General features: G+C 41.0%; 4 protein-coding genes and 1 non-coding gene across 5 annotated transcripts in view; 4 read left to right on the top strand and 1 right to left on the bottom strand.

Moving 5' to 3' along the window:
- Positions 1-5: 5 nt before the first annotated feature.
- Positions 6-1,528, bottom strand: LOC115762278 (ribonuclease H1). Its single transcript, XM_030704440.1, has 4 exons — positions 1,044-1,528; positions 719-987; positions 386-656; positions 6-320 (listed from the first exon to the last, which is right to left on the bottom strand). Exons 1-4 carry the CDS (start codon positions 1,422-1,424, stop codon positions 219-221), a joined length of 1,023 nt encoding a protein of 340 aa, XP_030560300.1. The 5' UTR covers positions 1,425-1,528; the 3' UTR covers positions 6-218.
- A 126-nt stretch (positions 1,529-1,654) lies between these two features.
- Positions 1,655-2,665, top strand: LOC115762280 (hydroxysteroid dehydrogenase-like protein 2). The gene is made up of 3 exons (XM_030704444.1): positions 1,655-1,868; positions 1,922-2,085; positions 2,143-2,665. The coding sequence occupies exons 1-3, from the start codon at positions 1,855-1,857 to the stop codon at positions 2,322-2,324; spliced, it is 360 nt and encodes a 119-aa protein (XP_030560304.1). The 5' UTR covers positions 1,655-1,854; the 3' UTR covers positions 2,325-2,665.
- LOC115762279 (hydroxysteroid dehydrogenase-like protein 2) lies at positions 2,268-3,792 on the top strand. Its single transcript, XM_030704443.1, has 5 exons — positions 2,268-2,320; positions 2,606-2,677; positions 2,732-2,895; positions 2,985-3,198; positions 3,258-3,792. The coding sequence occupies exons 2-5, from the start codon at positions 2,664-2,666 to the stop codon at positions 3,724-3,726; spliced, it is 861 nt and encodes a 286-aa protein (XP_030560303.1). The 5' UTR covers positions 2,268-2,320; positions 2,606-2,663; the 3' UTR covers positions 3,727-3,792.
- Positions 3,793-3,995: 203 nt separating this feature from the next.
- Positions 3,996-24,164, top strand: part of LOC115762175 (nuclear pore membrane glycoprotein 210) — a 49,944-nt gene continuing 29,775 nt past the window's right edge. The window contains exons 1-15 of the mRNA XM_030704294.1: positions 3,996-4,177; positions 4,259-5,333; positions 5,388-6,767; positions 6,831-7,581; positions 7,636-7,953; positions 8,528-8,659; positions 8,792-8,991; positions 9,140-9,403; positions 10,443-10,568; positions 10,892-10,997; positions 17,357-17,478; positions 17,537-17,635; positions 17,704-17,937; positions 18,020-18,166; positions 22,653-22,805. Of these exons, the coding sequence (XP_030560154.1) occupies positions 4,023-4,177; positions 4,259-5,333; positions 5,388-6,767; positions 6,831-7,581; positions 7,636-7,953; positions 8,528-8,659; positions 8,792-8,991; positions 9,140-9,403; positions 10,443-10,568; positions 10,892-10,997; positions 17,357-17,478; positions 17,537-17,635; positions 17,704-17,937; positions 18,020-18,166; positions 22,653-22,805 (5,262 nt within the window). The 5' untranslated portion in view covers positions 3,996-4,022. The remainder of the gene's footprint in view (positions 4,178-4,258; positions 5,334-5,387; positions 6,768-6,830; positions 7,582-7,635; positions 7,954-8,527; positions 8,660-8,791; positions 8,992-9,139; positions 9,404-10,442; positions 10,569-10,891; positions 10,998-17,356; positions 17,479-17,536; positions 17,636-17,703; positions 17,938-18,019; positions 18,167-22,652; positions 22,806-24,164) is intronic.
- On the top strand, positions 7,991-8,124 carry LOC115762533. Its single transcript, XR_004017807.1, has one exon.

Raw genomic sequence — 24,164 nt, 5'->3', positions numbered from 1 at the left:
TTGTTGTTAAACATTTCATTGTGTTTTCTTAAAATAAGTGCAAAACTTGTTCATTATTTTGTTGCTGTAATCCAAACATATAGCACCCAGAGTTGCCAACTTTCTTAAGCGCGAATTGTCAATTCCTGTGTGTGTTGCCAACTTAAGTCAAATATTCCGCGTATAAACTATAAGTAGATCAACCTAATTTTAAATCTAATTCATTTTTTTATCATCTTTTAATTTTTGCAATTTAATTCCTTGTATAATTGCGAGCCCTGTCGTGCCAGTTTATCGGCCATTTCATTGCCCTTAATGCCTTTATGCGCCTCGACGTAGTTCTTTAAAAGAGAAACGAGTATTAATTGAGGCAAGTTAAATAGTAAATATGGTTAATAAGACGCACCCAATTAACGTTAATTTCCTTGCTTTGCAGCAGCTCATCCAATTCTTTGAAATCAACGACATTCTTAACTGGCTCCATATTGGGTAAACGCCAACCGCGCTTCTTCCAGCCTGGCACCCATTTGGTTATTGAATTGATCAGAAACTGCGAATCTGTGTTGATGCTGAGCTTTTTTATGCCCAAATCCAATGCTGTTTTAATTGCATATATGGCAGCCTGTATCTCGCCCACATTGTTGGTCACCCGACCCAGCACGGGTTTCGCAGCGTTTCTAAACGGAAGGATTGAGTGGAAAATAAGCCTCGATATGCAAACGCTTTGCTCTGGACTTACAATTGATGATTGTCGCCAAAATAGACGCCGAAACCGGCGCATGCATCCTTTCGTCCATTGCCGAGGCATGATCCATCCGTATATACAATCACATAGCCTTCGGCATTCAATGTAAACTCAAATGCTCCGATTTGTTTGAGTGCAACAGGTTCGTCCGCATTTGACGTGTGCCGCGGAATTTTGTAAGTACCAGAATTATTACTTTGTAACTTGCGTTTGCGACTGCCAGACTGTGTAGGAAATCCTTCCACCTCCTCCATGACTCCCACCTAAAAAGCATAGACATTAGTATTCAAGGAATCCGGCTGCTGCGTCCCCTATTTACCAGATCTTCGTCCGTGACCTCTTGTTGTTGGACAACATCTTCAGGCCAAAAATCTTTAGGCTTTGCCTCATGCCGCTTCTGCTGATACTCCTGACGAGGCGCCCAGCTGGCTGGCGGCGGCTGCCTTTGTCCGAGTGCCACAGCCACTTCATCTGGTGCGTAATTTGCTGTGGCGCCAGCTGGATTTATGAATTGCTCCGCCTCTTGGCGCGTGTTGAACTTCTTGTATATGGCTCCCTTGAAGCCGTTTACCTGCTGCTGACATTGCGCCCAGTTATCATAAATGCCAACCTGTCGTCCTTTTGCAACTGCATAGTAGGCCATTCTTCGTTTTAATATGCTCACATTGTACAGGAGTTGCGAACGCAGCAGCCCAAACATTCTGCGCCTTAAGTGTTGGAAAATGTTGCACAAGCCTTGCCAGATGGTTAAACTATCGTGTTTGTTTTTCCAATTTTCAAGTGTAGGTGAAATAAGTTGTCAGATGAATTTGAAAGTTGATGAATTTTTGATTTGTATATGAATAGCGACATCAAACAACAATGCAAATCATTGCAGCGATACCAGAAAATAGATAATTAATTATCCATGAACAAATTGATACAAATATTGACAAATATTCCAAATGTTATAGCCAATGGGCAATCCCTCTTTTTTTTCTTCTGACTGACATAGTTGCCACCTTGACATCATTTCTTAGCTGCAACAAGTTGCTATCGGCAGTAAAACTTTACACCAACGCTGTTAGTGTTATGCATCTGTTAAATGCACCAACTTGGCCACACTGCACTCTAGCCGACGACTGTTAACAATGGTAAACACTGGGTAAGAATTGATTGACTTAGAAAATAAACTAAGTAAATATAATAGTATATTAGAAAGTTACAGGGTAAAACGCTCTTCATTACGGGCGCATCTCGTGGCATTGGAAAGGCGATTGCTTTGAAAGCGGCGCGCGATGGCGCAAATATTGTTATTGCCGCCAAAACAGCTGAGCCACATCCAAAATTATCCGGCACTATCTACACGGCCGCAGAGGAGGGTATGTAAATGCAATTTAAGCGAATGTACAACACTACATCTTGACTTTAATTAACAGTAGTTAGGGCGGGTGGCAAAGCGCTACCCTGTATTCTGGACGTTCGCAATGAGCAACAGGTTCAACGCGCGGTTGAGGCAGCAGCTGCATATTTCGGAGGCATAGATATCTCGCAACGCAGAGGTCATGGCAGATGCAGCTTATGTAATAATTTGCCGAGACTCCAGGGCATATACAGGTAACTTTTTTATTGACGATGAGGTTTTATTGAACGTGGGGCTTAAAGATTTTGGTAAATATGCCTGTCACCCAGAAAATATGCACAAATTAAAATTAGCTTTGTTCATGGAAGATGAAGGTCTATTAGCAAAGTTGTAATGGTCGGTTAGCCAAACATTTGTTGAGTAATTTAAATAAATCAATAGTATAGTTTAAATAAGTTTTCAAATGCGACCATATATTTTGAAATTTAATTGTTTTGGTATAATTCAAAATGGTATTTGGTCAATTTAATAATAACAAGATTTGGTCACACTGGACTTCAGCGCTCTTTAGATTAGCAGAATTTGCCAGCAATAACAATGAGAAACACTGGGTAAGGCAGTCAAATTGAAGAGTGACAAACAAATGGCAAATAAAAAGTAAATAGAAAATTACAGGGCAAAACGCTCTTCATAACGGGCGCATCTCGTGGCATTGGCAAGGCGATTGCTTTGAAAGCAGCGCGCGATGGCGCAAATATTGTTATTGCCGCCAAAACAGCTGAGCCACATCCAAAATTACCTGGCACTATCTACACGGCCGCAGAGGAGAGTACGTAAATGCACTTTGTATCCCAGTTGGAGTTTGTACTAGTACATGGACAAACATAATCTGATTGTTATCTTGATATTAACTCACAGTCGAAAGGGCAGGTGGCAAAGCTTTGCCCTGCATTGTTGATGTACGCGACGAGAAACAGGTTCAACAGGCTGTGGAAGCAGCTGTTGCCAAATTCGGAGGCATAGATATTGTGATAAACAATGCGAGCGCCATTTCCATTACTCCAACGCTGGAGACGGACATGAAGCGTTATGATCTGATGCAAAACATAAACACAAGGGGCACGTTCCTGGTGTAAGTGCACCCTTTAGCTTGCCCAGAAATAACCATTAACGATTACTTAAATTCCACAGTTCGAAAACTTGTTTACCTTATCTACTGAAGAGCGAGAATCCGCACATCTTGAACTTATCGCCCCCACTGAACATGAAGCCCCATTGGTTCTCCAATCACACCGCCTACACTATCGCCAAATATGGCATGTCTATGTGTGTGCTGGGCATGTCCGAGGAGTTTCGGGATCGAGGCGTGGCCGTCAATGCTCTGTGGCCACGGACAACTGTTAATACGGCGGCGGTGGAAATGTTGCAGGGCTCGGAGGGTGCGTTGTATGCTCGCAAGCCGGAGGTTATGGCAGATGCAGCATATGCCATAATTTGTCGCGATGCCAAGGAATACACGGGCAATTTCTTTATTGACGATGAGGTTTTATTGGATGTGGGTGTTAAAGATTTTAGCAAGTATGCTTGCCACCCGGAAAACATGCACAAATTGCAATTGGATGTCTTTTTAGACGATGAAGGTCCATTTGCAAAGTTGTGATTGTAAATGGTTACTGTATTTCTGTTATGTTGAGCAAAATGCCTAATAATTAATAAATCTGTGAACATTTAATTTTAGCTTGGCGCCAAAAGTTGGCAGCATACCGATATCGATAAGCACAAAATACCGATGGAATTGTGTTAGTATTTTTCGCGCTTTGCGTACATTCGCTATAATTATCGATAAATTAATCGGCTCTGGCTCACAGCAGCAACCACTAGTGGCTGACCAGTTCAGTTGAACAAGTTCGCTACCAAAGAACGCAAGAATTTCGAGGGACGCCTACATGTGCCAAAATGAGAAGCGAATTTTATTTGTTTTTACTGATTTTTGTGTCAAAAAATGTGGTTGAATCGGCGAAATTAAATCATCCGCGCGTACTGCTGCCCATATTTCAAGACAAATCCATCAATTTCACGCTGGAAGTTGTCGATCCCAACTGCTACAAATGGTGCGTCTGCCGGGAAACCGGCGCCGGTTTTTATAACCTAAAATTGCAATTTGTTGATTAATTTTTTGCCTACATTTTCAGGACTTCATCGCGTCAGGATTTGATAAGTGTTACGCCCGTTTACAGTGGTTTCAGCGAGTGCGCCAGCCAGGCAATTGTTACCGTACAGACACGTGAGAAACGCCGCAATACGGCAATTGTATTCGCCGAGGAGGTGGCCACCGGCGCGACGCTTCGCTGCGATGTGATAGTCGATACGATTGATCGCCTAAATGTGCGCACAGCCACGCGGCAACTGTACCTGGAGGAGGCGCCAGCCACTTTCGAGCTGCACGCATTCGATTCCCAGGGCAATGAGTTCTTTACGCTGGAGGGCATTGAGTTCAATTGGGATATATCCGCTTCGAGCAGCAATATGCCGCCAGCTCTGCGTTTTCTCACCTTTTCGGACAGTCCGTTTCATGTGGTGCCGCCGGCATTGGAGAAATTCGAAGCGGCCGGAGTTAAGGGCTACATGATCTTGCTGGAGGGCATCAATACGGGCACCTCCAAGGTGGCTGTCAGCATGCCGCAGCCGGAGTACAGGCATGTGCCGCCTATTGAGGTGTACATCAGTGTGTTGGCCAACATCATTATTGAGCCATCTGAGGTGACCATCATGGCGGGCGATACCATCACCTTTCGCATTCTGCAGCTCAAAATGGACAGACTGCACGATATAACGGCAAATCGTCAGTACTTTCTCGAGGTTGAGGATGAGAATATTGCCTACCTGAAGAGCAGCAGCGTCACAGGCTCACGTTTGGGACGTACCCAAGTCTTTTTGCGGGATCGCAATATGCCGCAGCAGGGCGACAGTGCGTCAGACAAGCCGAAAGGACCCAGCGCTTTATTGACCGTGGCGGAGCCCCAGAAGCTGGGCATAAGTCTGCTGCCGCACAATAACTGGATTACGGTAAAAGGCGAACGCCACGAGGTTGCCCTGGATCTGTTTGCCAGCGATGGGCAAAAGATAACCCTGGGCACACGCTACAACATCGGCTCCGAGTTGGATGAATCCTTGTTTACGATTCTGAAGAAGACGCGCAATGGCAGCCGGCTGTACGGCGAGGCGATCAGGCAGGGCTCCACACAAGTTTATGGCTCCTACAAGGACGTAAGTATAGTTTTATATCTTAATGATGGTCTACTAATTGAAAACATCTTGCAGCTCTCGGTGCAGGCAGAGATGCAAGTCTTTGAGGAGCTCGTTCTGCGGCCCACCAAAGTGATTCTGCCCTACGATCCAAACACCGTGAAGCCGCAGAAATTTCAATTTTATGCAACTGGCGGCGATTACAACTATATGTGGTACTCGGGCAATCCGCAGGTGCTGCAAATCGATGGCCAGGGCCTGGCCACAACGGAAATACGTGATGTGCGTATGCCCGGCGTATCCCAGGAGCTAATTGATGCCGGTGTCCAGCTAGCTGCGCATACCACAGTGCGTGTCGCGTTGACCAAGAACCAGAAGGTTTCACGCCAAGCACAGATCTACTTTTTGCCACCAAAGCGTCTGGAGATTAAGCAATTCAACTTTGAGACAGCGCTCAGGGATTATGTGCGCCTGCATGTTGCCGTCTATGCGCATGTGAATGGCAGCTATGTGCCTTACACGAAATGCGACAATTTGCATTTCCAGCTGGACTTTTCGCATCAGATATTACAGCTGGAAAATGGGCCTGTTGCCGACACACAGGAACAACTCGCGCCGGAGGCATGCCATGTGTTGCGCCTACGCAGCACCGCCGTGGGCAGCACCTTGTTGCGCATTTCCTATAGCTTCCAGGACAAGGTCTTGCAGGACTCTGTCGATTTGCATGTATACGAACCGCTGTCTGTCCTCAATCCGCTGGAGAACGAGATAATCCTGCCCATTGGCGCTTCACGTAATGTTATCTATGCGCATGGACCGCAACGCATATTTACGCTCGAGGCGGAACTCACAAAGGAAACCAAATTTGATGGCAAAATTATTAAAGTCTCCGAAATAGAGTTTGATACGCAGAATGCTCTAACGGCTTTCACTGTGCTGTGCCGTGAGCTGGGCAAGACGGAGTTTACGTATCGTGTCCACAATACGCTGGCCACGCCCAGCTTTGCCGCCTACCATGCCGAGGTGACCACCAAGGTGCACTGCGTTCGTCCGCGCTTCCTTAAGCTCTATGCACGTCAGCAGCTGCGCCAATCTTGTCCCGTGGAGCTGCGCTCTTCGCTGCTGTATCTCAAAGAGGAGGAGAACAAGTTTAATATTGAAATCGAGGTGCAGGATGTCAAGAATCGCAAGCTCATGAACATCAGTTCGTTGTGGCTCGAATGGGAGTTTGCCGCAGGCGATGAACGCTATCAAACCGACAGCATTCCCCACCAGCAGCTGCCCGAAGTGGAACTCTATCATGGCGTGCGTCTGCCAGCTCGAGATGTGCTTGTTCTGACCCTAAGCGAAGTGGCGCCCAACTTTCGCATCAAGGGCACAGTCGCCCACTACAATGACAAGCTGCTCGCCCAGCAGGGCATACACGCAGAGCGTCCCCCATTTGGTGTCAAGAATGTGGGTATACAAATATATTCATATAAATATAATTACAATTAATGTATGCAATTTCCCTTGCAGCAGAAGACGGGTGAAGTCACCAAGCCTGTGATTGAGAATGAGATACGCTTCCATACGGTGAATAGCACGCTGTTGCCAACAGATCATGTCAGCATTTATTTGGCGCCTTCGCACAGCGAACGCATACCCATCGCCCAGGGCAGCGGCTTCTTTCAGCTGGAGCTCTCCGAGCAGGGCATTGTGCAGGTTACCCATGATGAGAATCTGCAGCAGCTGGTGTTGACCCCATTGCGTTTAGGTCATGTGCGACTGGAGCTAACGGATCGCTGCCTGATGAACGAGCCCGCACATTTGTCCATCTCCGTCGTGGGCATCGGTTCAATAAGTGTGCTCGCTTTGGATCGCGTCGAGCGCACCAATTCCATTGAGGCCATTGTGCGTCTGTTCGATACGAATGACAATCTATTGCACATTGATTCCGATATGCTGAGCGTCTATCAGCTGTCCGAACTGGTGTTTGATCCCACCGTACTGAGCGTCAGGCTGGATGAGCAACATAATTTGGGTGTGGGCGAAATACGCTACAGCATAACGGGCAACAATATTGGCGAGACAAAGATCGTCTTTCAGTCGGGCAAGGGCGAGCGTCAGGTATCCAGTGAGCCGCTCAATGTGCAGGTCTTTGCACCCATCCGGCTTTATCCACGCAATTCAACGCTCGTCGTCGGCTCCAGCATACAAATCTTCTACCAAGGCGGACCGCAGCCCAACACAAACATAGTTTACAGCGTCCAGCAACAGCATGTGGCCAGTAAGTTGGCATCGATATCTGCTAAAGAATTCGTATTAATCTTTCTCTTTACAGCCATGAGCTCAGCTATTGTCACTGCACATAAGCTGGGCTCCACCCGGATAACTGGCCGCTGCCTGCTCAAGAATCCCATTAATGGCAAGGATGAGATCGTCTCGGAGGATACAGTGGAGGTGCGTGTCGTTGCCCTGACTGCCGTGCAAGTCCGCACGCCCCTCGTACGCATACGCGCCGGCGCCGTCATGCCTGCCACGCTGTGGGGTCAACCGGATCTGTCGCCCATGGTGCTCGGCACACTAGAGAATATGCGCATTAGCTGGACAGTCAATCAGGCGGATGTTGTTGAGATCTTTAACGTGTTCACAGCAGCGGGTAAGTTGTATATTCTAGAGTATTTACGTGTTAATTAAAGCGTGCACAGATACCGCATTGTTGCGCAGAGATTTTAGCTCAATGCCCACCAAGTGCACGCATAACAAACAGTTCTCCGATGAGCTTGCATGGTTGAGTTCCAGTGCAGGAACAGATACGGAACAAACAAGTTTTCAAGTCCTGCCTAAATCAACTGGGCATATAAGGGTATTACAATTTATGTAAAACCTGCTGATTTTGCAAAGCTTAGGATTTTCGAAATATTGATCCCTAAACTGGAACCGAAAGAAATGTTGATTGTGTTTATGTAGGGAATAGGTTTAATAGAAGACCTGTAAGTTCAGAAAGGATTACGAAAGATCGTGGTACTCCGACCACATACTACTTCATTAAGACTTATGGCATCTTCAAAAAGATCCCATTCCAATTCCAAAGATGGAAAAAGGGTGAACAAATTCAGCTGAGTTAATTTCGTGCACACCCAAGTTAATTTAGCTGGTATATACAATTTGTGTATACATCCATTTGTCAGTTGCTCTCACTAATTCCTACCTCTTCTTTCCACCCATTTTAGGCATAGAGTACCAAAGCAGCGACTTAATTTCTGTGCGTATACGCGCACTCAATCCCGGCAAGGTTACCATTACGGCCTCTGTGCATTTGCCGGATGGCGTCAAGCTGCCAGCGTCGAGCGTCGAGCTAATTGGTAAGTATTTAAGTGGCCCAATAGACCACAAGCCCATTTGGACTAGTTGTTGGGTGTTGCTGGTATCAAGAGAACCGAACCGAACCGAAACGAACTGAACTGAACCGCAAATTGAAATTGTTATCGCCACAGTTTTCAAAACACTGGAGCTGCTCGCACCAAAGCCGATAACAATGGACTGGATTTTGGCGGCGCCACGCAGTACGCTTCAGTTGAAATGTAATATGGATGATGCGGTCTATAAGTTGGATGCCCAGAGCAGCGGAATTGTGGCTGTCACGCCAGATGGTGTTGTCCACACAAAGGATACCCTCGGCCGTGATCTGATAATTGTGAGTCCCAGTGTGTCCGTGTGTACTTGGGTTTGTTTTGGATTGTGCCTTAAATCGGCTTACCTCCTGCCAATTGCATTTAATTTGATACATATTGTTATATATATGTATATACTTACTTTTTTATTTTGTTTTCTCCTTTTGCCAGGCTAAGACCGTCGACCAAACACTGCCCATTGGCATTGAAGTGAAGAATGTGCAATACATTTTGGTGACTCTGCAGCCGGACATCAAATTGAAACAGCTGGAGCATAAAATACCACGCGGCATGAATTTTATATTTAAAGTCTCGCTGCACGACAATCTCGGCAACGAGTTCTCCCACAATATTGAGGATGTGAACGGTCTGCGCTACGATTTGGCCACCAAGGATGTGGTCGATGCACAGATTGGCAATAATCTGACAATTGCGGTGAGCATCGAACACTTTGCCACATTTTGACTCTCAACTATTTTAGTCGCGAGGTCTTCTATAGCGTATACATATATGTGCTTCAATTCTAACATCTGCGACTCGTTTATATGTAAATGTGAACCTTAAATTTTGAGCAAGTTATTTCAATTTCTGTTTTGTGCGCCTGCTAACAACAAAACCTCTGCATTTTAATGCACTCGCACCAAAGCACCTGCCTTGCCACCTGAGCTCCTCTCTTTCAACTGCCGTCAAAAAATAGAACCAGCAAAAAAATCTCAGCGTTCGGCCGACCGGCACGTCGCCTGGCTTGGCCAACACTATTTTCGTTTTATTATACCCTAGCCAGACGGGCATTTCAAGTTTGTCGCGAATTGTGAGGCACATTAAAAGAGAGAAGTCTATAAAATGCCGGTCTAACTGCATACTCAGCATACAGCTGGGATTTTTTAACGAAACTTATTGCTGCTGCTTCTCACTGCGGCAGGCTGTGAGCCTGCTCAGGCGGATTGGATAAGTTATCATATAGGAATAATTATATGAAAAGTGACATTTTGTATAAAAACTTAAGAGTTATTTTTTGTAGGTTTTTTATGCAAGCTCTTTAATTGTCTACCCTGCACGAGCTGTAAACATTTTGGCATAGTTTAATCAAAATCGCATTTATTTGTAAAAAAAATAGCCTTGCTTCCATTTTCACCTGTCACAAGTCTCTGCCAGAGTATTCAACATTCGGCTTGCCTTCGACAATTCCCCCCCTTTTTTTTTGTTATTTTTGTTCCTTATTTTACTGGACTGTGGCACGTTGATGTCACCACATAAAAATGCAACGATGCGTTGTCGCACATGCTGCAGCTTTTGGCTCTTAAAAATTGCGACCGCCGACCACAGGCACAAAACTCTTCAAGCTGCGCAACAAAAACATGCATTAAATTCCAAATGTACCAGCAAAGAGAGATGCACCTAACCCAATTAACCCGACGGCTAGCTAGATATATTTTGAATGGATGTTCTTTTTTTTTTTGTTTCCTTTTCACAGTTGAATTTGCAACGCGAGACAAGCAACATGATTGCCATCAGTTTAAAGGATTCAACCGGAGTTAAGCATGCTGAGGATTACATCAAGCTGTCTGTGGCCGAGTCGCAGCTTATATACCCCACCAGGGTGAGTATATATATGAGTAGCTTTATATATATCTCTATACATGTCGGCTTGTTGCAACAAGCTGCAAAGTTAGTTAAGTATGCGATATTTGATGCCTGATATACAGGGTATATTTTACGGTTTTTTGATTTGATTTCTCGTTGCTCATAAATCAATTTGCTTTGGCCTTTTCCTTCCCCACTCTATTTTTTTCACATGTGTCCATCGCATAACTGTTGTAACATTGGCAAACTGCGTCACTATTTTACGGGATTTGTCAACACAAAATAAAACGAAACCACAAATGTCCGACCCGCACCACCCACTCATCGCAATGCCAGCAGACAATTTTCTCTGTGGGTGACATCATTTGCTTCGATTCACCGCTAACACTGTCATCGATTTGGAGCAGCTCCAATGAGCAGATGGTAACGATTAATAAAAACACAGGTGAGTCGCTTGCAATCAAGGTTACAGCGCACTTTTCAACAGACCTAGCATAAGGTTTAGTTTATAAACGATCTGAAAACTTTTTGTCATAATCAGAATTTCAAGGAAATGGCTTAACTATTTCTTATGCATATTTTGGTGACTAGAGGTAATTGCCCGGCAGAGGTAATTAGCCGGCATTACCTGGGCTTACATATTTCTTATGTAATTGTAAACAGAGCAAGTTAACCGGCGTCACTCGGGCTTTAACTAATATACAGGGTATATATCATATTCCTGGAATACAGGAGATTTCGTAAGCTATCTAAAAACTTTTCATAAAAATCATAATTTCCAGGAAATGTTTCATATATTTCTCATGCGTTTATTTACTTATCATCCTGGTTTTTACAAACCTGGAATTTCCAGGGGATTTCCCCTACTATCCGGCTTTAGCCTGGTTAATTGTCCATTTCCTTCATTTTTTCATCAGCTATTTTCTTTGCTTTTAATAATCTTTTTGCTAAATAAGCAAATATGTAAATTAACAATTAATGCTGAATTTGAACCAGCGACCTCTCGCTTGCTGGTTCGACGCTAAGTCACAAGTAAGCCACAGAGCTTCATATCGTCACGTTTGTAAAGTACGCGTCCTTGGTAAAGGGGTTGCATACAAACTTTGATATGCTACACTTGGAGTTACTTTTCGAGAAAAACGGAAGCTTCTCTAACAATTTTAACTTCTTAGTTCTTTGGCTTAAGCTCAGGTTCAATCGGCAGTCATTCAGTTAGGAGAAAGTCTTTCATATTTATAGATCTTTATCTTATCTTTATGTTCTAGCCCCAATTATTAATTGTAGAGTACTAGCTGGTCTTGATTATCTTTTTTTGTATTCATCATTAAATCGATTATTTTAATTTGTTTTCACTATAATTTGCAAATCCTGTATAGTTTGGGTGCTAATTCCCTGTCCAAACAACTCACAGCTTGCATTTTATTTCAATGCTAATTTATGCGTTGCATTTTACAAATTCAACAGCAGCCACACACAAACACACACACACACACACACACACACACACACACACACACACACACACACACACAAACACACACGCATATAGCTTGTTGAAGCAAAACCTCCAATAAATTGGCCTATATTTTCCGTACGATTTATTGATAACCCAATTAGGCTTATTTTTTGGCTGCTTTGTAAACAATCCAATAATTGACAAGCAACAACAACAGCAGAAACTGGTTCAACAATTGAGGCTATAATTTCTGAATTAATTACCTTTTGCCAAAGTTTTGAGTGCTCAATAGATTTTCATGCTGTTACGGATTTTCCAAGTGCAACAGCTTCCCATCGTTTTTCCTACACATTTTATACGGTTTTTACTTATTTTTTATTTGTAGTGCAGCAGCAAAAATATTTACAAATGTTGTGTGGGTTTATGTGTGTGTGTGTGTGTGTGTGTGTGTGTGTGTGTGTGTGTGTGTGTGTGTGTGCGCGTGAGTGTGCGCCCCCTGAGCTTTTGAGTGGCGCGTAAAGTGTTAAATAAACATTGTCACGCGTACAAGTACAGTAAATATCAGCTAAGTTGAACACTTTTGCAAAAACTTTGACATTCTCTTATTTATACAGGGCAGTGCATGCCGTTGAGATTTTTTAAGTGGAGTCCAGAGAGCATAATAAAGGCAGCTTCAATCAAAGCTGATCCTATGAATAAAACTCTCCATCAACATATACCATATACCATTTAATAGCCCATTCAACTCAGTGATAAGCGCAGCTAAAGATTCAAAATTAGGTATGCAAAGTCTCGTACATAGTAAATGATCGAATTTGGTAGCTTGCTCAGATAGCTCTTCTTCTTCACACTGGAAACATACCGATTACTTTTTTATAAACCATTGAACTCAGATTTAGATGACAAATTGATTCAGTGGTTAAAACATGAACAAAGAGCCAAGCCCCATGAAAATCGGTAGAGTTTTGACCGAGTTATGGATGTGGGAAATATCGACCCATGTCTATATAGGATATTTGAGGATAGAATTTTTACATGAATTTTGACCGAAAATGATGTCTCCAGATTTAAATGCCAAATTTTTCTAGAGGCAAAACCATGAACAAAAAGCCTAACTATATGAAAATCGTTTGAGTTTTAACCGAGTTGTGGGGGTGGGAAATTTCGACCTATGTCTAAATAGGATACTTAAGGGAACACTCCTTTTTTTTATCTGGCTCAGATAGCTCCCCTTCTTAACACTTAAGACAAACATCAAACATAAGCAAGCAAAACAGTCCAATGACATAGAAATCATAGTTTTTGGGCATTGTATTAAGTATCTGCTCGACTTTGATTCTAGCTAGTAACATTTTATGCTGTTGCCAGCCAACATGCGCCCAGTGTTGAGCAATTGCAAAAGTAAACTTCTAATGCAATTCACAACACAACGCAGCTAAGCGTAATACATTATTCATAAAGTGCTGTCCGCCTGCTGCCTGCCACAAAACTCAATCTTTCAAAAAAAAAAAAAAAAGGAGAGGCGAAGAAAAGTGTATATGAGAAAAACAATTTTTCACACTTTGCACGTCGCGAGGCGTCGTGGCGCGTCGCGGCGCTTTAGCAAAAGGATAAAGCAAATAGAGGCAGGACACAAAAGACAGGACAGCTTGTGTGTGTGAGTGTGTGTGTGTGTGCTTGTTGTTGTTAACTGCGTGCTTCTAGCTGCAACCGAGCATAAAGATAACGTATCTATGTATTTGCCAAATATCAATATGTGATGCGCGTGTGTGTGACCAAAAATATGTACAAACTTGGCATAACTGTCTCTCGGCTCGACTGGGAATTTAAGAACTAAAACACGACTTGAAATATGTATAAAATATGCATGTCTCTCTCTCTCTCGCTCTCGCTCTCCTTCTCTTTCTCTGTGTTAGTGTTTGAGGCCCACCAAAGTTTGGCCTATCGTTGTTGATGGAAAATGAAAATATTATGGCAAGAGGCACAGCTCAAATGAAGATTGACAGAGGCAGCTGCCCCCACCGAGAAGTACTCTGTATAAGCTCCTTGCCCGGTTCGCATCGAAAGTTAAGCATCTCAACAATTGCCAGCAAATGGTTTCTCCTGGCCTGGCCTTAACATCCGCTTTTCAATTTTCAGCTAAAACAGAAATTTGCGCACATATTTTCGAAAGGCATTCAAAATTTGCAAAATCCTATTTAAAATGGGTTTGTTAAGCCAAGAAACTGCAATGTGTGTGTGTGCGTGTGTGTGCTTGATAATTTTCTGATAGTAAAATATTTTTGCATACCCTGTACTTATAGTTCTAATAAAGGATACATTAGTTAGTAAAGGTATATTAATAAAAAACAATTTTTGCATACCCTGCACTTATAATTCTAAGAAGGTATATATTAGTTCATTTATTCGTTACCAAGTAAAGGCATAATTATAAGGTATATTATAGCTGTTCCAATGTGAGTTGGAGACAGTAGTCAACATATACTCAGAATCTACACACAAACACTTGACAATCTCAGTTTTATGTTCAATGTTTTGTTTAATCAGGTTCTGTTGGCCTTAATTTGAGTATAGGGTATTCCTAAGTTGTAAATGCAGCACTTAAATCATAATTTCGATAAGCTACTAATTTTGTACAGGGTATATTAGAGTCTATCCCTTTTGCATGCTATTCATACCCTTCCATAACCAAATACTCAACATTGTGGTTGTGAAGAAATAAATACAAGCTCTCTCCTTTTCAATTACTCTCCACTGGATTGGTTAGTGGTAAATGCAGGGAATGTTAAATGCAGGAAATGCAAAGTGCTTTCAAGTCGATTATTTAGACATGAAGTCAGGGCTTAAAGCCTGACCTAACATTGAGGTAGTTAATAATTGGTAAAGAGTATTGCCTAGAAGATCATGAGAACATGCTAGGGCGTCTGCTGGTCAATTGGAATGCATTGAGGGTATGTCCTAGTGCCGCGTAGATATGCTAATACGAAACATTGATAATGCGGGCATGCTAGGGTATCTGCTAGTTGTTTACCCTCGACTTGGGCTTTTTGGCCTGCATATAGGGTGTGTCCTTATGTCGCATAGACATTGAAATAAGTATGCCTTACAGAATGCCCCGTTTAAATCTGAGTATGTTGATAGACCTACCAAATATTTGTTATAATTATTAATTTAATGGAAAAGATAAAATAATATTTTCTCATTAACAAAATAATAAGCATGAACTAGACAATAAAGAATTAGTTAATAATTTAAATCTATCAAAATGTTGACATATCTCATATGAGTTAAAATATTGATATATTTATATATACATATATATATTTGTAGTATAGTATGTGATTATTTATTTTTCAATTGTCCTTGTCTTCATTGTGTGACGACCGAGAAGAAATCCCAAAGCAATTTATACAGCCAATATTTCTCACAGCTACAGATTAGTTTTAGTTGTTGCTGCTGCTGTCGAGTGCAAAAGGAAAAGTGGAAAATCAAAGCTGTTTTGTGTCATGGCACTTTTCAACAAAAGGCAGAAAGAAAAAAATGTCCCATAACAATTAGCCAGATTTAGCCTGAAGTGCTTTAAAATTAATTGAAACATATTCAGTAATTTAACAAGAGAACAAAGTCAACTTCTGTTCATGCAGTTATAGAGATACGCATACACATGTGCAGTCGTGTTTTATGCATTCACTGTAGTTGATAACTGTCTGCTCTTTGGAGAGTGCCTTGTCATGTTGTCGCATAAATTAATTAAAAGCGCACAATAGCGTTAAAAGCACAATGTAACAACTTTTGATGTACAATATATATATATGAATGTATAGAAATGCTCAAGCTGTCAGTTTTGGTACGAATTGATATGTGCGCCCCATACCGTGGAGATGCCTGATTTACTCAATACAAAATATATATATATTTATACCTCACGCATGCCCCTAGTGGGACCTCAGCAATAAACTCTTGTTCTCAGAAAATACAAAAGATACAGACTGGAAATGTTTATTATTAGGCTCTAAGACAACACAAAATGAGTTTATTATTATACAATATGCTCTACTAGTATTATAATTTCTTTAAATTTCGATATTGCGGTAATAGTTAGATTAAGGAAATTGGAATCATATAAACATTGTAGGAGTTTGTTAGAAATTTAAGAAAGGAAGAGCCTACTTTAAGATCGGACTTTAAAAGCCATAGTTAATCGAGTATGTACTTCTTATAAGTTGTATGCGGCAATAGGAGGTAGAAGCACAGCCGAAGGCAGCTTGAATGCTTTTAATGGCACGTTTGCACTTCGTTTAGGGTATCAGGTAGTCAAACATTATCCCACTAGAGCTCGCTTAATTTGTTTTTAGCTACGTTTGAGTAGTCATCTGACCCATTTAGTGGCAATCGCCGATGACATCTTCTGCTCAGGCAGCTACTCTTCCCCTTTTTTAAGAGTATTTGAACTGTATTTCTGCTTCGCTGAGCGGGTTGTTATTTACTATTCAATGCGGCGCACCATTTGCATTGACATGCTGGGCGGTCTTTGCAGGTGGAAAAAATCATTGAAGCATATTTAATGCCATCAAATATTAATATCGTTGTTTGTTTGGCAACTTCTCTTGGCGCATAGTCTCAGCGACATTGCTCGCATATTTTAGGCCTTTGCGTAGACATTTTTTGGGGTTGGGCTTGCGTCTTGTTTCAAGTATTTTACGAAAATTCTCCAACCAATATTTGCCGAAATTATTGCGCTTTTGTCTAACAAATTTGAGAGGCTGAAGCGTCGAGCGGCTGTTTCATGAGCTCAACAAAATTTACGAATCTTCTACTTACCTTAATAAATAGGTCTTTAAATATATGTATATATAAGGCCGCATATCTACGCTTTTGAACCATTAATGAGTATGTCCAGACATTGATTACCCATATGTGTGCGCTTTGGACTCAGGCAAGGCTTTCTTTAAAGTATATATTTATTTATATTCAGGTTCAGAATCAACAGATGTGTCGTTATATTTGTCTTCGCTCGCTCGTTGAGCCGTCTGTCTGTAGGTCAACTATTCGTTCATGTTACAATAATACAATTTTAGAAGACCTTTTTTTATGCTTTAGTTATACATAGTATTATTTAAATTCTTGTTCAGTATCAACTGAGGTGTAATAATTGTCTAACGAAGCTTTTACATTTGAATTGAAACTACGAGAGAGTTTGTTAAATCTTATTTAGAAACTAACTTGTTGAGCAACCCGCTTGAACAAAGTTCAATCGAAAGTTTGTAATTAAATTTGTGTAATTAGTTTTTGATTTGAACTACTATTTGAGAACGCTTTTTGATGTCAACTCTTGTATTTGTTTACAGGCATTGCACGCGTGCTGAGCCATCAGCACAAGCTGGGCGAGAAGGTGGTGGTGACATGTGGTGATAAATCGCGTCGCGGTGGTTACCTCAAATACGATCTGGAATTGCGCGAATCGGATGCGGTACGTGGCCTAAAATCCCAATTCAGTTGCTCATAACTCAAATCTCTTTTTGTTGTAGATTGTGTTTGCCAAATCGCTGGACATATTCAGTGGCTCGGAGTACACGGCGCAGCTGGTGCTGCGCAATCACATGCAAACTGACAAATTCAGTAATCTGGTGAGTTACAGATATGCAGTTGAATTGCCAAACTCTCTCTAAATGTCTACACACACAATTATTGCCAGATTGCCCACAATATATCCAAGTGCATAAATCAAATGCACAAAATCGTTGTGGACGCCTTCACCTGTCGCCTGGTGGCCAAGAATGAGCTCGGTCAAAAGTTGTTGAAACTGTATCAGGTCGAGGCCATTTTCGACATAAACAGCAGTCAGTATGCGTGCAAGCTGCTGCTAACGTCCAGTTTCACGGATTTGCTGTCCACACTGAAGACAAACAATGTCTACCTCGAACTGGAGGTAAGCTGTGTGTTGAGTGCTGTGTACACAACAAATTAATGCCATTTGTGCTAAAACAATTTGCTTTCGGGTTTAATTGCAGGCGGCAATGCCGAATGGCGTGCTGGATACCATGTCGCTGAAAATGGTGCCGGGCATTAAAGTGTCGCTCGAATCGCTGCAGGTGCACGATCTGAAATCGCAGGAGTTGCACATAAGTGGCCTGGACAAGGCGCTGCAAAAGCTCCAGGTGAGTTGGCTTGAATGTTGTGCAAGTTGATGAGCAGCGAGGGGGATATATAACTATGCGAGTGCGGGTTGTCTATGCCTAGCATATTTCTTTTAAATCAAAGTTAATTTTTCATCCATATTCCGCATACGGCTGCGGATTCGCCAATGTTAAGATGACATGCATTTTTGTTGTCTGGAGTACTTTAAAAGATACTGTCTACAATATAAATAATTACGAAACTTCGTTTTCACGTATATTCTGCTCTTTGGAGTGGATATGCAATTATAAAAAAAAAAATTACTTTTTCATCCATATTCCGCACGTGGTGGTGGATTTGGAAAAGGACTGTAAATTGTTTTGAGCTATATGCTTTTGAAGTCTGTTTTCACCCAAGTTTCACACGTAAAAGGTAATATATTATTTGTAAATATGTGCATATATAAATGCATTTACGGTGTGCTGGCCAGGATTTCCGTTTTGCTTAAAGTCGAAACTTTTGAGCTGCACTTGTACCTATTTATACGGTCGTCTTAGCAACAATCATAAGCTGAAGCTGGCGGCAGTGGCAAGAACATAAGGACGCACATTTTATGTGGTAATAAAATACAGGAAATTGCTTTACAATGTACGCTCCTGTTGCCAGTCACTGACATAGCCACTGGCGGCAGCTCTTAAAGTACAATATTATGTACGACAAGTGTTGAGAGTGCGAGCGAGCGTCTGTCCAAAGACTGAGAGTATTCCATGAATTTGAAAGTTCTTACGGACTGTCCTTGCCAGTTAGCCAGCCAGGGCAGACTATTGTTGCCAATGCTGCGGCGGCTTCAGCTGCTACAGCTGCTGCTGCTGCTGCTGTTGTTGTATTGCCGCAAGAGCTGCCGCAAGTAGTTGCGGCTTCTTGTGGCAGAGCAGCTGCAGTTGCAGCTGCCTCGCAATGTCAATGTCCACCCGCAGGGCTGCTGTTTGTCTCGCTACTCCATTTGCTTTCTTTTTCTATTACTTTTTTTTTTTTTGAAAAATGCAAAATGACAGCATTTTGCTTGACTTCCGTTTCCGGCTAGCTGCAGACTGCACTGGCATTATTTGCCTGGTGCCTTTGGCCCCGTTTCCACTCTAAAATATTAGCTGCAGCTCTAATTATAGTTAAGTGGCGCATTTGAAATATGCCGCATAATTTACATTAGCTGCAAATTTGCAGTTTGACCAAACTTGGCCAATGCATTATTGCAACTGGCCAACTGTGGCTGCCACTTTAAGCCAAGCACAGGACATGCAGCACTCGATTGCTCAGTTCAATTGCGCATGTACAGGGCGCACTCGTGGCCATCACAAATCGCATCAATGGAACTTCAAACTGTCGAGTGTGTGTGAAGTGAACATGCGATACACAGCCCCATTGTCATTGTCATTGTCATTGTCATCGTTTTTGTTGTTGTTGTTGCCATTTCGTGCCGCATACAACATTATAAGTAGGACTCAAGCCAAGCTCTTAAATGCTTAACTTATCCTGTTGTCCTTTTATACACTAACGTAGCGGCTATTAACATTTTATTATGCGTTGCAATAGATTGCTTTAATGGAGACAGCTTTGTTCCTGATAAGTCCATGTGCTTTAATACTTACTATCATCTTCGAACAGGCAGTACATATGCTGTAATCGGCAGGATCGAAATACTATATCATATAGCTGGCATAGGAAGGAATGAAATTAAGTTAATGCATGATCAGCTTTGCTTGCTTCCTTATCGTTAAAATGTAAATATCGAACAGATTAACTTTTGAACAATACAGAGTTTTTATTCCTCTAGATTATCTAATTTATATTTTATTACAGACATTAATTGTATTATGTAAACAGATTAACTAACTATATTTTCTTATTTAATATGTTAGTATATTAACCAAAGTCGTTGTGCATTACACATTTATATTGTTTCTCTTGTTGTTCATCAACAATTAATCATTTAAAGTTGCTGCAGACGACCACCAAGAAGGCAAATTATGAGGCTGTCAATTTCAGTGCACTTGGCAATTTTTTATTAAAATTCACATTTAACAACAGACAGTTCTCGCACCGCATACCGTATACTTATATAATGTGCTATATATTTATATATATACACATTTATTTACATATTAATGGGCATATAGCTTACAACTGTATGTAATTTGCATGTGCGACCTTTTTTGGCGCTGGTTAAAAAGCGCATTGGTCTGCATAATTTTCAATTAATTATTAAATACACTTCGTGTATTATCAATGGGCTAATATGAATTGTTGTTGCTGCCGCTGCTGCTGTTGATATGCTTGTGTTTCCGTTTATTAACAATGTTGCTATATTTTTTTTCCTTTTCAAGTATTATTATTACATGTTAATATTATTGTAGATATATCTGTTTTTTAATGCACTGTAAGCAGAAAAATGTAGCTGAAGGGTAGCAGCTTTTGGGTCATGTTAATACAGGCATTAACTAACAAATGACAAATAACAAATAGCTAAAAAATGGAATGCAAGGTTCGAACTGGTGCTTTTTGAAACTAGTTCAAGCACATGCTTTAGGTATATCTGTCCGTTGAGCAGAAAGATTTTCTTCATCTGTAAAGCTTAAATATGATTAAAATTTGGCAAAGAGTTAAGAAGGAAGTACAATTTAAATAAATTGGAATGCGAGGTTTGAACTAGCTTTTATTTTAGGCTGGATCAAAAGCATGTATGACATGTATATGCTTTAAATTCTGGCAAATTATTTCAGTTTACGTTTTACAGAGTATATGCAGTACAGATCAGACTTATCTGCAATGCTCACAGAGCCAACATATTTACAATCTTCTTGATTCTTAAATATCAATATATATATATGTGGATGTATCAGCAGTTGCTCGCCGTGCACATCCGTTGCAATAATAACTTGTTTTTCATTTATACGCATTAATTTTGCAAAACAAAAATGAAAAACAACAAAACTAATTGGGGCATGCACGACTATCATGTGTAACAAATGAAAATATTGAAAATTAATAAATAAAACAATTAAAACAAGAGATTCTGTTCGGGAGCTCCCGACTAGGGGATACCCTGAACCCTCTTCTTCCAACATCAAATGCGTATATATATTCTATTTTAGAAGCTATATGTCAAGTTTGGTGACTCTAGCTCTTATTATATACCAAAATTGCCAAAAAAACAGTATATCGATATCGATTTTTATCGATTGCTTGGAAACGGAGTAAGTTATCGATTATCGGAAACAAACGCTATCTGCGCAGGCACTAGGAGCACCTACATTTCAAGTCTCTAGCGCTTATAGGTTCTGAGATCCTTGCGTTCATACATACGGACGGACGGACGGACATAGCTAGATCGACTCGGCTATTGGTGTTGATCAAGAATATATATACTTTATGGGGTCGGAGATGTTTCCTTCTGCCTGTTACATACATTTGGATATTGCACAAATACAATATACCCTTTTTACCCCATTTTAATGGGTTCAGGGTATAAAAATCAAAAGCTTACTCTATGATATTCTATGAAATTGTCAAGCAAATTTTAATAAAATGTTTCGTTGATGAGCATCAAGTAGTCGATACTCTCTTCGCAAATTAGTTGCTTGTTTATGTTGTTTATTTATTGATTTTTCTGTGTTTTAATTCGACTCACACATTTTTCCAATTGCAATAATTGTTTCACATTATTGCGCCAATTGTTTGGAATTTGTATTTATTTTTTTTTTTTTAACTAACGTTTGTTTTTTTTCGGCAATTGCAAATATTTGTGAAACTAAACAAATCGCATCAAACTAGCTAATCAATTAGCAAGCTTTCAAAATTATTGCCCATAAAATGTTATTAAAAATATTTGAGCTTCAATGTATGCAGATGTATATATATATATATATATATATATTCTATTGTTGTATGCAGTTGCCTATTTGGCAAATGAAATGCCAACAGAAGATTGTCAGGAGACAATGTGAGAAAATTGCAATTTCAAATCAAGCATTTTCCTCAACTGGTATAAAAATCAACAACATATTTGACAAACACTTAAAAATACACACGCACACACAGCTTGCCGTGGTGTGTGTGTGTGCTTGTATTGTGACACAAATGCATTTTTGTTTTAATTAAATGAATTTGCAACACGTTGAGACTTTGCCGCACACACATCCAGACATGAACATTTAATTCGAAAATTGTTCTTTGTGTTTCGAGGAAATTGCAAATGTTCAAAGCAGTTGCCGTTGCTGCAACATAACACACACACACACACACGCAAACATACAACCTTTTATACTCCCACTATCAATTCCAGTTGTTTCTTGCTACTAATGAGCCTTTGCAGCAAATTCTGTGCGGCTTTTACTGCAATTGTTGGCTTTGTCAAAAAAATAAAAAAGAAATATATATATCGTAAATCATAAAGCAGCACAAACATTTTCAGTTACAAAATTTAATTAAATTGTTTTTTTTTCCATATATCTTATCTCGTATCACTTGCAGGTCAAGCCCTCGGACTCGAAATACTTTGCCATTGAATTGATTGAGCATGCGCATGGCTTGAGCAAATATCGTGTGCGCTTCTTTAAAGATTTTCCACTGGATGAGCACTTCTATGTGCTGGTGCACTCGCCGGAAACAAATCAGAGCGTTGAGGTAGGTTTTCTTTCACAATTCTTTTTTTTTTTTTTCTGCCCTCAAAGCTGACTTGCTCGAAAATTGTCAGCCAACTAGTTGCCAAGCTTTTAAATTGAATTTACTGTCCGATTTTTTATGTTCCAAGAATTTGAGTACTAAAATATACATAATTGGGCTTCAATTTTGTATACCCTGTAAATGTATTGAAGAGTAAAAGTGGCTGTGCTCTAGTTGAGCGAAGCTAGTCGATTTTCTTTTGTGCAGACTGTAAGCATGTCTTAAAAAGTGTTTCAGCGTTTTCTTTGATTAATCGCACTACTGGGCTCTTCTTTTGGCCAATTAAAATTCTCCGTCTCTTCTGTTATCTGCCTCTACTTTTTTTTTTCATAATAGAGACAGAATGGTTTTTGAGCCACTCAACTGAGTACTTAATATGATAAAAAAGGAAACCATGATATAGTTTTAGTTATTTCTGATTGATTTTGGAATATAAGCACAGCTTTAAGACCTGAAAGCTCGAGCGAAAGTTATTGTTGAACTAATTTCTTTATTCGAGAAGTGCGCCCTACGCCGCGGTTCGGATTTGGGTCAGGAACCAAACTAATGCGGCTTAAGATTCGTTTTATGGCCAAAAAAATGGAAAGTCCATTCACAAATTGGCGCGAAAGTGTGTACAGGGTATAACAGCTGGGTACAGCTTGGCGACTACAACATTCTAAATGCTCCTCTTATTTTTGTTTGGCTTTTTGTTGTAGCTTGTTGTTGTTGTTGTTTTTATTCAGTTGCGGCACGTTATTCTGTAATATTTCACGGGTGGAAAGAAAATAAAAGAAGCAACATTTCAAATGCAACATTTTGTGTACATATTCGGCTGCATTTTCAATTTCGTTCAAATTTTTGTTTATTTTCGTGTTGCAGCAGCAGCAGCAGCAGTAAGCGCAAATGTAAATACGCTGCCATTGGCATTTTTCATTGGTTACCTGATGCCATTAGATAGTGCAAACAGACTGATAGCGAACGCAACCCAATTCCTGCCGCTGCCGAGCTGGCGAGCTGGCGCCTGCTGCAACGTGGAGGCGCGTATCAATTTGTTGCTAAAGTTTTCACCATTTCCTGTGCCCCTGCTCGCCCGCCCGCAATTTAACTTCCTGTGCACGTTGTGGTGGCCGACAGTTGCTGCAGTTGTTGCATTCAAGGCGGCCAAAAGGGCAGCAAGTAGCCAAAAAAATAAAACTACAACGACAACAGCAGCAACAACAAATTGTGCGGCACATATAAACCGGAAATGCATAAATAAGTTTCGTTTATATACAACAGCCGAATTGGTCAGTTGTCCGGCAACAGCAAAATGGCGTATATCTTGCTCAGGCAGCTCCA

This window comes from Drosophila novamexicana, unplaced genomic scaffold (assembly GCF_003285875.2).
Source record: "Drosophila novamexicana strain 15010-1031.04,08,12 unplaced genomic scaffold, DnovRS2.1 tig00000564-arrow-pilon, whole genome shotgun sequence".
NCBI classification, from domain to species: Eukaryota; Metazoa; Arthropoda; class Insecta; order Diptera; family Drosophilidae; genus Drosophila; species Drosophila novamexicana.
Note: the sequence above shows the minus strand (reverse complement) of the source record. Positions and strands in the feature narration are given on the sequence as shown.